Genomic DNA, 15,009 nt, shown 5'->3' on the forward strand with positions numbered 1-15,009 from the left:
AATTTATTGAATTTTTTTTTTTTTTTAATACATCGATAGTTAGGGGTTTGAATCATGAATGTATTTATTGAAAATTGAGATACCAACCAGTTAAGTTATAAGATTTTTGGTAAAAATTATTAAAATATTAGATAAAACTAATAATAAATTGCACCGCGCATCATGCGGGAATTAAACTGGTTAGAATAATCATGCACACAACCAAATGGTGAAATCTATGTTTTAAAATGTTAATCTGTTATCGGTCAATCTTTTGAAGACGTGATAGTCATACTAAAAATGTTACATGGTGCCCTACAACTTACAAAGGTAAGAAGTGTTCCCTGGGATCATAGTTTTACTAATAGCTAAAAATGATACAGGTGTGGGTTGATGGATCCTTTTATTGGGAAGGTTGGAGTCGTATATGCGGGCAATGTCTCTCTGGTTCTCCTCTTGTCCACAGTATGTGAAGATCACCTCTCTTCTTTCCCAATGTCAAAAATGTTCCTGCAATCATGACCAGAGAATTAAGAGTAAAATAAAATGGTGCATATCATATGCACATGAGTGCACTAGTTATTACAGCTTACCAAGGGTGAATGGAACAATGTAAAGCAAAGCCGGTTGGCCATGTCCATCCATCAAGTTCAAAGCCACATATGTGATAAGGAGACCTGGTACAATTTTAGGGATCACAACAAGACAATTTGTTAACTAACTACTGTAAAAGTAGCGCAAGTCATTTTACAATTATCATAACAAGTATACTATACATAATACATGCAACTTAATATTTGATGTTACAGATAAAAATGCTAAAGTTACTACAAATTATACAAACTGATGGGTGAATAAATGGGATTCGTGACTCATCAAAATAATAAATAAAATTCTAATTACTTTGTGTTTAAAAGTTGACATATTAGTTTGTAAGGCTTATTTAGTGAAAATTGTAGCCACCCTCACATCACTCTTTTCTAAATGTCCAAGTGGAACATGGTTCTGGATAAAGCATTTCTCATACCTAAACCATATGCAGTCATTGCCCAGACGAAGTAGCCTGTTCGAAGACTCTTCTTTGACAACCAATCATACCTGTCAAATTTACCCACACAATTGTTAGAAATGTGACTATGTCAGACAGTGTAAACTGTTTTCTTTCTCAAATTAAAACATATCAAAGAAATAATCACTTAGGCATACAAGACCAGCAAAAAAACACACTTGAAGATAAACGTAAATATTCCGGGACAAGGCTTATATATATATATATATTAAAATCACATATATTGCCTTAGAAGGCAGTGCTCACGTAATTGTCATCTAGCTCCTAAATATACTTAATAAAATTCCATATCAGATCTTGAGGCATATGAAATTTTTTAGAAACAACGGTGGTCAAAATTCCCGTCTTAGGGGATTTAAAGGGACATTATTAATAATAGTGATATATGGCTTCAGAGCTTGAACCTTAGTGAAAATGCTACCAGCAATCCTGGTAAGATAATGTCACCAAATCCAATAACGCTGTAACCACCCCAAGGATCAAACATCCGTGGGATTTTTAGTAGCATTGGAATACCATCCTCACCACTCTTATCACCACGAGCTACCTGTACAGAAGAGGAAACATGAAAAATTAAGTTAGTCTCTCATTTGGTGGTACGGGTCTCCAAAGCTAAACTTCAACCTTTACCAAGGAAGGCAATTAGACGGAAAAATACTATTTGAACCACTTACCACTATCATCACACTCTCATGGAACCACCATTTAGAAACAAATACCCAAAAGATGTCATAGAAAAAGGCACAACCGAGAAGGACTGTTCCAACCTGATTACATATAGAAGGAGAGACTGTTTCAGAAAAATTTATTATAATCATCCTAATATGTCCCATTGAAACTGAATTTGCATTGAAACGGAATTTGCTCAGCTACTTGCCAACTAATAATAGTCATAGTAACCTGATTCAAATTCAACTTAGAACCTTCAACAAAATAACCAAATTGAAACTGCTTAATGAGTTGATATATAATTACATCCCTAAATTAAATCATATATTGCCTCAACATGTTAAGAATGGCCATCATGCTAACACACTTCTTTAAAGGAGAGGGGCGGGGGGGGGGGGGGGGGGGGAGGGGGGGGGGGTGTACACATCAGCTTCAATATAGTTTCATTGAACTAGTAATGTCTTGTTGTATACTTTAGCTAATGATTTATTTGTCATTAAATTCTTTGAATACATGAATTCTCATTTTGTCCTGAGTTACACTTCACCAATTATGGACTATATAACCTCTCAGCTAAAAATCATACAATTAAAGTTAGATAAGCTTGAGAGGCAGAATATCTATAGACTCTAAAAGAATTAAGAAGGCATGGTGTATTTTTTTTTTTTTTTTGGAAACAATGAAGTTGAGGTGTACAGCTTTAAGCTAGAGTAATGTGCCAACAACAACAAATATCTTCTTACATGACTATCACAAAGAATCAACAGAGAACAAGATAAGATAATAGCAGAACCTGCATATTTCTCTAACCAGTTACCATGAAAAGCCAAAAGAGTTTAGATCATCACCTTGAGATTTGGGACATGAACAATTTGAAGAACTGTGATTATTAGTGCAATACCCTGATTGGAGGGGGAAAAAAAGGAAGTTAGTACGTTGCCAGTTGGCCCCTTCATCCATTTGCAAACTACAATGAAGCTAAAAAATAAAAGAGAATCGACACAATATAAAAGGGGAAGTTAACATAAACTTTTTCTTACAAGGATATCTTGACCAATCCAAGCAAAGGAGAGCTGGCGTTTGACAGCCCAAACAACAGCAAATGCTATGCAGAAGGGGGAAATTGCCAGGGTCAGATATGAGATAGCTCCAAAGATGGGAACCTTAACAAACGACTGTCCAGCATGTTCAAACCATCTGAAACTATAATTGTTTAGTTGTCAGTTCGATGTTATCAAAGATCTATTGACAAAAATTTATCAGAAATCAATATATCAACCACCAGCACAATTTCCAAGGAAATTCTCCCTTTTTTTCCTTAAAAATAGATGACGCTTGCAAGTAATTCCCACATTTAAATTCATCAGCCCTTACTATATGAGTGATGCTCATTTTTAGTTAACATCACTAGGAAACATGGCATGTGATAAAAAATTTCCCATGTCTTCCCAAATTTTTTATTCCCTCACAAATATGAATAACCTATACAATACTTATCAAAAAAAGAAAAAAGAAAAAAAAAGACAAATAACTTTTACACTGATCATAAAGGTAATGGACTCCCAAGGGTATACAAGTAGTCAAAACTATATATCTCAAGCTGATTATTACTACTACTATGATGATCAAAGTGGTAGGATCCAATCAAAGAATCACATTTCATTATGTTCACAAACAAGCATATAAGCTGTCAGGGAATGAGTCCAACACCTGAACGTTCTCCATTCTTTGATTCTATTCCAATCTTCAGCGACTTACAAAATTGGATTGCTTTACTATATAGATCACATTCTAAAAGTAGAAATAAAGGTTCCAAGGGAAGAGAGAAATCTGTACTCCCTAGGAAGGAACAAAAATAACCTTCCAAATAAAATTGATTGCCAAACAAAAGACGTACTTTCTCTAGAAAAGCATCATCCTAGTTGAGTGATGTCAGTAACTTACACAAATGAAATGGTTAGACTGTTGATGAAATGCTCCCTCCCCCACTCCCTTTCCTTTCTTTCAGAATGGGAAGAGAAAAACAAATATAGAAGAGAGAGAGAGAGAGAGAGAGAGAGCACATTTACCATGAAAACAAAGCCACCAAGCAGGTTTGCAGGCCCTGTAAAAACAAAGAGAGAAAAGGTTCACCATGTATCTCAAAAGAATGGCCAGAATGATATGCAAATTTTAAAAAAGAAAAAGAGAAAATCCATTTCTTAGTCCCAAGGCTTTACTTATAATTTTATTTACTAGCATTTCTATACTACCAGTTTTTGAAAAGATTTATGAAGTTAAGGACCTCAGAATCACCTTATGTTGAATAAGGAAAAACACCCTAAGGCCTTTTTTTTTTGGAAAGTAAATAAATATCATTTAAAAAGTGAAAATAGGGGCACAACCATAGTATAAGGAAGAATACAAAGGAAGAGCCAAAAACTGAAAGTTTATAATCTAAATTCATTTGATCCAGGAACTCTAAAAGAATTGTAAAAGAAGTAATATATAATTTCCCCCCAAAAAAATGCAGTGCATTCCTTCCTCTCCAAATACTCCATGTTAAATATAAAGTAATAGCTTCCAAATTTCATCACTCCTCTGCTAGCTGAAATGCCCCTTGGCCCCCTTCCAACCGGCCAATAGTTCAATCACTGAGTTCGGCATAACCTAACTCATCTCAAATAAGGAAAGAACAAGAGTCCACAATTCCTGGGCAATGTACAATGAAGAGATAAATTATCCAAGAACTCCCAATTTAGTTTATGCGTGCAACACTAATCTGTAATTATTATGCCTAGCTTTCTTGAATTATCTGTTGTTAAGATTTTATTAAAGCAACGGTTCAAGAAGAAAAAGCCCCAGTGGCTGCCTAGAAAAAACACTGCCAGGGCTATGAAAAGATTTTGACATGAAAACCATAGCTCTTTTAAAGAGAACAAACTAACTCATCTACTCCCTCATGACGAACTCTAATAGCTTATTGATCATACAGGAATTCTGCTATAGATTCTAATTTCCAATCGTGTACTGCTCTGAGGAATAAAGGGTTCCAATGAGCAAAACCATTTGACTATTCCACATAATTTGCCACTGTTGCATATCTATACCTGGCAATCAGAAATAATCAGGAAACCAATCCTTTAACATTGTATCACCACACCACAGATCATAACAAAAATGAATTCCAACACCTCAAACAGAACAAAACTAGCAAATGCGGCCCATCTATTTCTAATCTTTTCCCTTTAGACTCTCTCCATGATGAGTGGCTCAAAGTGAGTGAGAGGTTTACATGAAAAGCAAACTATTTCCTAGAGGCTCACATATGCCTCAAGAATTTATATTGTACACAGACCAAACTAGAGGTTTTGCAAATAAATAAAATATTCAAACTACATTGCCTGTAAACGATTATGCATGGAGAGCTGCAGACCAAAATTGTAGAAAAAGGAGATTGAAATGTTAAGAGAAAATACCAAGTTCTAGAAGGTAACATTGGAATTAAACTAAGCAAATAACAAGTAGCATATGCTTAACTATAGAGTTTCTCACCATTTGGTATCTTTTCTTCTTAAATTTTTTAACAAAAACATAAAAGAAAAAAATGCTTCGAATTTAGTTATTGTGAACCGTGCATGCATAACATAGAAGATAGACGCACCTCTACCCCACCAATGCAAAATAGAACCACTAGAACCTCAATAAACCATGTTGACATAAGTTTGTAAAGCATAACCAAGAAACAGGAAGCAATCACAACAAAGAGAATTGCTGCTGTTGTACTGATGTCTACAGAACCACTAGAGCCAACATCTTCCAAATTTAAAACTTCATCTGAACCATCCTGCAATTACAGCCCCAATCCACATATCAATTGATAGAATCAGTGAATAATTTTGCAAGGACTCAAGCCCAGCAAAAGAAAATCCTCCTTCAGAAATACCAAAAAAGATCTTGAAAACCTGAAGATAACCTTTAATAGCTTGTCCTGCTCAATAGCTGCTTCTCTGGCACTCCATGCAGACCAATAAGAAGCACATAAGATGGTGCCAACAGCCATAAGCCACAAAAACACTTCTGCAATGTCAACCAGTGGACGCAGAGGAGAGTATAGCTGCACAGACACTGAAAAAAGCAACTGTTCATGCCAAAGTGCATGGCAAGAAATCATAATGCTAGATCAGGTATTATCAATAACAAAATCTTTAACGGCATTGGGGATGTACAGGCAGTTGCCAAATTAAGTTGGACAAATATATGCAGAAAAAGGCATACCTGTGGAGTTCTTTTCCAATTGATTTTTCAAGTTCATACCAGCATCTTGTGGGAGCATTACTGTAGGTATTTTTATATCTAGGTCGGTTTCATTATGTTCACAAACCATCTTGAAAAGTTCTGCAGAATAAAACCAAAGTTTCTTACAAAAACATGGTTTAAGATAATCATTTCGATAAACGTTAAGCATCATTACAAATAGGCATTTCAATGACTTCCTTTTCAGTACTCACTACTGAACACTGCTTCCTCATAAGACTGATCTTTTTCAGAAATGGCTACAGACATTGTTTATTCATATCACTAATATGATCAATATGCATTTGATTTTATCACAAGCATGTTTCTTTTATAAATCCAATAGTAATAGAGTAGTTAGCATGCCAAAAGCATCTTGGCTTCGTCCCCTCCCCCCCCCCCAAAAAAAAAAAGGGGTGAGCTAGGGTTCAACTTCAACCCACTGGTTACCCAAATGGGTGAGTTTGACTTTCCTTTAATAAAAAATAGAGTAGTTGAAATGCACATAACAATAACCACAAATTATTTGGCATTTCCTACATGTATAATAAGTGGTTACAAGTATGCATTGTGAAAGCCATGGCATATTAGAGAATAAAATTGTAAAGATGTGATATAAAGAGCAGGAACAACTATAACATCAAACCAGACAGAGGATCTAGATCAGCAAACAATGAATCTTTTAAGGACATTATTATCTTGAAAAATGAGCACTTTCTTATTAGGGCAGTGAAATGCTTTTGAGAGAAACAATATTAAGCACTATGTGACTGCACATTTCACATTTACTGCAATTTGATTTGATATAATTTTTATATTTTAAAAGAAAAACATTTAATCCACCACTCTTATGAGTTGCATATCATCTTGGCAGCATTTTTCACCTCATCCAAGGTACCATAATTTCCTTATTATTGGTTCATTCATATAAGTAGCAATGAAAACAGATTTGTATGACAATGTTTTCCTGTATATATATAGAATCAATATCAATAATCTTTTCAAATTGCATGGGTTCACAAGCATTCTTGATGATCTGAACCCTGGGCATGACCTCACCAAGCAATTATCTTATATAGTCCAAATATTGGAAGATACTGCAAATTAGCTAGGCTAGGGCCTGAGATTGATTCAGAAATAATAAAAACCTCCCCCAAAGCCTGATTATAACAATATAAACTGATGCTCTATCCCTGATGGAAGACACATCATTAGACCATGGTATTGCAGAATTCAAACAATATAAACTGATGCTCTATCCCTGATGGAAGATACATCTTGAAAAAGTAATAGGACCTAGATGAGAGGTTCCTAGTTTCTGTGAAAATTACATAAGGGACTAATCTTTCTTTGAATTTAAATCACGTAATAGCTCTTGCAGAATTCAAACAGAATAATTATTTTGGACGAAATAACATCCACAAATAGATTATCTTGGAATGAAACAAATGTAAGTATATACAAGGATGTAATAATACTAATCAAGAGGCCTGGTTTTTCTGATAACAGCTCTAGCAGAATTTTAAATGTTCAGGCAGGATAAAATTGAACATAAAGAAGAAATATCTAATTGCAGTCTCCCCGAATCTCTTTATCCTTGCCACATTTCCAGTTGTCAATCAAGGGCATGGGTAATTTTGGTGAAATTGCCTCTCTATATATAATTTCGGCCATAGTGACAAAACAAAAAGGAACATTGGACAAAGTTTGGTCCACAATCTTTTAATAGATTCTAAACTGTAGCTGCAAATCCAATTGCACATTTCTCACTCAGAATTCCTTCCTCTTTCTGTAAATATAAGGATCTATCAAGATGAACTATTTAATTTCCTAAAAAGATTTCCTTTAACTTTTAAAAAAATCTAACAGCTTGCCAAACAAATAATAAATTAGACACAGATCATTTGACTGTACTAGATTGTTGAGATGGACCACCAGCTCAAAAAAATGACATGTATGCAAATACCTGTACGGTTGTTTATGATGAGGATGGCTATAGCGTTAAAAGCTTCAGCAATATTAGCCTTCTTTGTGAAGCTGCAATTTCCTCGGTGCACCAGAACAACCTCCCCTGTAAACTACCAAAAGGCAAGGCAATCCAAAAAATAAAAGGATTAGTCTTAAAGCTATCAATCATGCTTCACATGTGAATCTCCATAGAATGAAATGGCGGAACATAACATGGATAGTTCAAACTGAGAATACGTTATTCTTGGGTGTGCTACAACAATCAGGAGGGTCAGCCAGAACAACTTTAGTATGATTAGCACGCTTTTCCTTTGATTCTAAGGTAGGGCCAAATCGAGCACCAACGCCGACATATTCCCTGTCTTCTATACCATTAATCCAAGTTGGGACTTTTACCTATGGAAAAAATTGGATCAAGCCTGTTATGTCGTAGTCATGGTAATTACTTATACTTAATAAAAGAATATACAATTTAAGCACCATGTGCTTGACAAGCTTAGGCTCAGTTTCACAGCCAAGAAACTGAGTAATAAGAAGAAAGCTCCAAGTTTTTCACACTTGTGTTTATTACACAAGGAAACTGGAAACTGAATACAATTCAATCAAAAAGTTGTAAACCCCCCCTCTTCTTTTTCACAAAAAAAAGGGGAAATAAGGTTATTCTTTTTCTTTTCTTTTCTTTATCATTAATTTTCTAGCAACCGATCAAACTTTGAAGAAAAGTAGCTCAAAATTTGAACTTCACACACTGCATTGAAAGAAGCATTTGACATTTTCTTATGCAATATTATAACTTTATTAGAACAAAGGAGACACCACATGTATATAGGATGTATATAGAAAGCTCTCCTAAAATTTTACAAGAATGAAGAATTACAATTGGAAAGAAAGAAAATCAATAAAATTTACAACATAATATGCATATCGCTTGTGCCAAGCATACAGGACCACTCAAACAAAAAGCTAATTTCAACTCAATAACAGAGCTCCAAACCGTTAAGAATTCAATTATTCATTTCCTCCATATTGTCCACATCACACAAAGAGGGATGTATTCTAAGGAGGACGACTTTCATGCTTACCAAACCGGCTTCTCCATCCAAAAAGCACATCAATGATCCTCCTAGGCATCACCCAATAATCTCCAAAAGCTGAGAAAACGAAAGACTAATTCATGGGCCACTGCTCAATGAACTAGCAAATGATCCACTGTTTCATAGATACATATTTGCACATGCACCACCAATCCACCAAAGTTAATATCTTTTTAACAAGATTATTACCTGATTCCAACTCCAAATGCTTCTTTAATATATTTATGTGATTGGGTTAATAATAATGTTAAAATTGTCTAATATTTGATCTTGAAAGGAAAATGCATGAATTTTTTATATTTATATAACGAGGAGTTAATATATATTATACAGTACACAAGAATGCATCAATACTAAGATATTCAGTATTTTAGTTGCAATAGACAAACTGAAACAGTCATCGAAACAGGTTTTAAACATTGCTACAAATTGTCCATTACCCCAATCTTTCCTAATTTCGGGCCAAGAACTTGTCTCCAAAGATGATTTTCTTCATCTCCAAAGCACCACAATCACATATCCAACAAAACTTGATTGAAGGTGCTTAATTTTCTCAGACCCATCCCCCACTTCTGATTGGAGTGCACACCGCATTCCAATCCACAAGATAGAATTTGAATTCATCTTTTAAGTCACCCCATAAAAGATTCCGCTGCAACATTTCCAATCAATTTACCATATAAACAGAAATGGTGAATAACGATAGGTAATGATTGATAGACTAGATAAAGTACTCTTTAAAAGAGTTAGCCTTCCACCCTTTGACAAGCACAACCCAAACAAACTTCAGTCCATTTCTTTTTTCTAGAATTGGATTGCCTCATATGAAGACCAAAAGCATGCCAAGAAAGCTCACAGGCTAACAATCAACTTCGCAACACAATATATTTACCAAGTCATTAGTACCATCAACTTCCCCCACAAGAACAAGATTGCTCGCTCTTGCCCAAATTCACTTTTAAACCTAACACTGCCTCAAAGAAAAACAGGAAACCTCTAATGTGAAGGAGGTTTCGAAATTTGCATCATAGACTAGAATAGTATCATCAGCAAAAAGTATGAGAGAAATCTTTAGAGTGCCACAAAACCACCCTCCGCAGCTCTTTGGAACATTCTACTATAAATCTCTATCACAAGGATAAACAATAACAGTGATAATGGGCTTCTCTATCTCAACCTCCAGGAACAGTTGGAAAAACCAGGTGCAATGCCATTAGCCAGAATAGGGAAATGTACTCAAGATATGCAAGAAGGAATCCAACTCTTCCATCTCTCACCAAAACCAATTTTATCTTAGATTAAACACTCTTGATTAGCACAATCGTATGCTCTCTCAATATCCAGTTTGCAAATCATTCTTAGAAGAATAGACTCTTGATCCTGCTATAGAAGCATTCAATAGCAATAATGACTCAATCAAATATTTGTTGCCCCTCCACAAAAGCATTCTATGATTTGGATATTTATTTACCTAACACCTTTAAATACAGTTACACACTTCCTACTTAGGTGATAGGTCAATAGTCCATAATATTTTTACATTATTCCTCTTACTAATTACCAAATGCAAGATTTTTTAGAACCTGTAAATATCACAGAATTCCTTTGAAAAAAAAAAAAAAAAAAAAACATGGCAACATAAACTCCAAGACAGAAGTAAAGCCATGCTGTTGTTGTAGATGAAAATTTGTTGGAATATAAAAAGAATTTAAGCTCAGTCCTCAGGTTATTCACCATTAAGACCTTAGAATATCCACTAAACCGATCTCAATACAATTTTTAATTTTTTTTTACTTGAGCAAATTTCTAATCCTTGGAGACGTGTAAACCATTACTTTTGTTAGTTTTCTCAACAATTAATTGGGAAACAACAAAATAGAAGTAGGCAATAGCAAAAATGAACAAATTTATCGGAGATAAGATTGGCCACCTAAAAATGCGACATCTACGTGTGCATGTGCACACATGTGAAGAATCCAAGAAACTAGAAATTCCACTCAATTGAGACAAAATGAGGAATCTGCTGGAATTGAATCTAAATTATGATTTCACACCACTCCAAGACAACAAAAACCACACAATCAAAAGAATTCAAGACTTCATTTCTCTCTTCTCCCCCCCCCCCCCACCCCCCCCCCCCCCCCCCCATCTTCTCAGCAACCAAACATCAGTGGCAAAAATTCAAAAAAGTAACCAATCTTTAGTTACCTGAGGCAACTCAAAAAATGTAACCAAAAAAGTTTCCTTTACTTGTCTCCCACTCCACCAGACCCATTCTAACTACTCAGCTCAATTGAATTGAGCATTACAATTCCCAACATCCAAATCAAATAAACCACAAAATTTTAAACAAACAAATAAAAGACAGAAAGTAAATTAAACCCAAAAAAGAAAAAAGAAAAAAAGGAATCAATTGATATTCAGCCAAATGAATAGTAAGAGCTTTAAAAAATTTAAAAAAGAAAAAAAAGAAAAAAAAATCTTCTTTCTGTATCATATCTTTACCATACCCCCACTTTCCCTTACTTTTTTCTCAGCAACCAAACAGTAATCCAATAAAGAAAGAAACTTTTAAAAAATAAATTAGGGGGTTTTATTTTTTATTTAAAAAAAAAATAAGCAGGCGTACCAGGACAAAGTTGTTGTCACAGCCTTTCTTAGAGGGAGTAACGTCGTCTTGGTGAACTATGTCTCCAGCTGAGCCAAGAGTCACACACATCACCAACAAAACTCCCACTACACACAACATATCTCTCTGAAAACCCATTAAATTCAAAGAAACTAACTTAGATTTGGTCTTTGTCAGAATCGTATAACTAAGAAGAAGGTTAGGGTTTCTCAAAAAATAAAGAAAGAGAGAGAGAGAGGTTTTGAGGAAGAAGAGGAAATGTGAAAGGGAGAGAAATAACGCTGAAAGAAGGAAAGAAAGAGGATGGAAGAGCTTTTGTTTTTTTTTTTGTTTTTGTTTTTGTTTTTTTATTTTTTATTTTATTTTAATTTTTGTTAAGGAAGTTGTCTTTGCTTTCTACTTTTGTCGTTTGTTTGTAGCATGGACATGTAAAAGAACGCCGTGTTGTAACCGTCGAACTAGTTTTCTACTTTCACTTCGCTTTTTCAAGTGTGCTGGGAATGGGTGGCCTTTGTCATACGCGGGATTAGGCGCGTGTCTTTCACGTTACATGCTTGGCGGGAAGTACAATTATTAGCCAATACGACTTTTGTACGGTTAAAGCATATTTCCTTTTGTGTTTTCTTATCAATAATTGTCAAAGTCACAACAAATTTTGACAACTCATAATGTGCGAATTTTTTAATAATAGAGTAATAAATAATAGGCCTGTATAATAATCAACATTAATTTATGGATTAAATATTTGTGAAAAATATTTTGTATAGCATTATTCTTTTGTTTGGGTCATAATCGTTGGTGGTGAAATATATTAAATTTGCATGCTCAAGCTAAAACCTGTAGAACTTAATGCTTGGCGGGAAGTACAATTATTAGCCAATACGACTTTTGTACGGTTAAAGCATATTTCCTTTTGTGTTTTCTTATCAATAATTGTCAAAGTCACAACAAATTTTGACAACTCATAATGTGCGAATTTTTTAATAATAGAGTAATAAATAATAGGCCTGTATAATAATCAACATTAATTTATGGATTAAATATTTGTGAAAAATATTTTGTATAGCATTATTCTTTTGTTTGGGTCATAATCGTTGGTGGTGAAATATATTAAATTTGCATGCTCAAGCTAAAACCTGTAGAACTTAGTTATAATGTTTTTAAAAATTTATCCTTTCATTTTGGAAATAAATTGATTATATTTTGTCTCATTATTAGTATTTTTAAATACATACTGACTACTATTAATTTTAGTATTAATGTAAATATATTAATAATTTGACAAAATCCAATATATTCATTTTTAAGTAGATTAAAAGAATTCTATAAATGTACATGTAGGGTTAGGATTTGTGGCCCAAGCCCAAAACAATGAATTTGTAGAGAATGGGTGAAAGAGCTAGGTTGATTATGGAATCGACAACAATTAATCACAACCCCCAAGCATAAACTAGCATGAATTTACACGTAAAGAATTGGTGTCCGAAAATGTATATTATTGATTATGTGGTGAATACAGATCTTAGGGTTACAGTAAAGCCTTTTTTCTCTTCTCTCTTGTTCTCCCTCCCCCTTTCTCAGGAGCTTCTTTCCTTTATATAACCTCCTTTTCCATCATCCCCATCGTCCACTTGTTCCTCATCTGTTACCCTACTTGAGTATATGTCACGTCAAGTATCTCCTCTGACTCTTTGTAAGTGGCGGTAGGTGAGGTTACACTGTTCAGAGGTCTTCTTCACATAAATGCGGCCAGAGAAGTTGCTGCAGTGCTTTAAATGCAGTGGTAGCAGCTTTTCCTTTAGATATTTCCTCATTCTTATCTTCTTCAGATATACCCAGAGCTTATCTTGATCATTGGAGTAGCTAGGAAAATCATTCGGACCTTCCATACGTTTGATCAATCAATACTATTCGCGTCCGAGGAATAAAATCTCCTCGGACGGAAGGCGGCCTCCTCGAACGGCAACCATCCTTCTTTCTGGGGATCCTTCTTCCAGATGGGCCTCACTCTTACCATCTTCTTCTCTTCGGACGCACAGTAATCCTCACATGGGGTTCTAGGCCCACTATGTTAGATTGGGCCTTTTTTCCCCCCACAGTACACTATGGAATTACCTTAAAAACTCTAAAGAATCTTAATCTAAGACCAGTTGAGATCGATTTAGCTATAATTACATGATTGCCTAATAAGATTGTTAACAATGGAAAAACTTTGCCTTCAAACTAGTTTGAAAGAAAATTCTTTCAACTTGCCATGTGGTGATCGATAAAACTAAATACGTATAGTTTTAGTCATATAATCTATTTAATGAGTCATGTACTTTATTTAAATAATACACATAATGATTTTATGAGTTGCAACATTATGAATTTGAAGAGTTCATGGAACCTAATTTGTAGGGAAAATTTGTTTGTTAACAATATTTGTTTTACGTGCATGAGAAAATTCAACCAACTCCTCATAATGAGGGGGTAGCAGTTAAATCCCTAGATTCTCACCCCTAATGTAGGGAATCCAAAATATAGCCCATAATGGGAGAAATTATAATATCCTCATGGTAGACTATGTTATTTATCCACCATTTCACATAAAAACTCTCATATGTTTAAAATTACTGAGTTAAAAAAAAAATTTAAACAAAAACTAACTACTAACTCATCAATTTTAATCAGCTAGGAGTCTTTTAGTGGAATTGTGAACAAATGAAGTGGTCCACTATGAGGACTATATAATTTCTCCCGTAATGGAGGCAATTTTGCCCCTCATTATGGGCTAATTATGACCATAATAATCAAGGGAAAAATACTATAATGACATGCATATAGGGGGAAATCCAAACTACAAACAAGTTTGAGAGAAAAATCACAAAGAATATTGTTTTCATTGATTATTTCTCTCGTTTTTATAGGTGCTCGAGTCTAGATTGACTATGCAAAATTTAAGCATCAACATTTTTCAACCAACATAAAATTTAATCTTTTTAGGAAGATAATATTTTGGCTAAAATGCAAATTGCACTTTCTAAGTTTTTTGAAATTCATTTTAGTTCTCAAACATTTTTCATTCATTTGAGTCCTCTAAATTTTAAATTTATTTAATTTAGGTCTTTTGTCCAATTTTGTTAAAAAATTGCCATTAAAAAAATTTTATTTTTACATGAAAAAATTCTATAAAATTAATGAAATTTTTTTTATAGATTTTTTAGGTAAGAATTTTTTTTCCAATTTTTTTTTCTTTAGTTAACTGAATACTTAATGACAATTTTTTAAACAAAATTGAACAAAATGCCTGAATTGAATAAATTTGAAATTTAGAGGATTTAATT

The 15,009-nt window shown here is 34.1% G+C and overlaps 1 protein-coding gene across 2 annotated transcripts; it reads right to left on the bottom strand.

Moving 5' to 3' along the window:
• Nucleotides 1–206: 206 nt before the first annotated feature.
• LOC112034578 (signal peptide peptidase-like 4) lies at nt 207–12,004 on the bottom strand. Of its 2 annotated transcripts, XM_024067392.2 has the most exons (14): nt 11,684–12,004; nt 8,198–8,356; nt 7,959–8,070; nt 5,975–6,094; nt 5,673–5,824; nt 5,361–5,543; nt 3,787–3,821; nt 2,758–2,920; nt 2,566–2,619; nt 1,723–1,815; nt 1,453–1,595; nt 1,007–1,077; nt 573–656; nt 207–489 (listed from the first exon to the last, which is right to left on the bottom strand). In XM_024067392.2, exons 1-14 carry the CDS (start codon nt 11,819–11,821, stop codon nt 383–385), a joined length of 1,614 nt encoding a protein of 537 aa, XP_023923160.1. In that variant the 5' UTR covers nt 11,822–12,004; the 3' UTR covers nt 207–382. The 2 variants fall into 2 exon arrangements, with proteins under 2 accessions (XP_023923160.1, XP_065621570.1); XM_065765498.1 differs by lacking the exon at nt 8,198–8,356 and having other exon boundaries at nt 11,684–12,002.
• Nucleotides 12,005–15,009: the final 3,005 nt, after the last annotated feature.

This window comes from Quercus suber, unplaced genomic scaffold (genome assembly GCF_002906115.3).
Source record: "Quercus suber isolate HL8 unplaced genomic scaffold, Cork oak 2.0 scaffold_633, whole genome shotgun sequence".
In the NCBI taxonomy this organism is placed as follows: Eukaryota; Viridiplantae; Streptophyta; class Magnoliopsida; order Fagales; family Fagaceae; genus Quercus; species Quercus suber.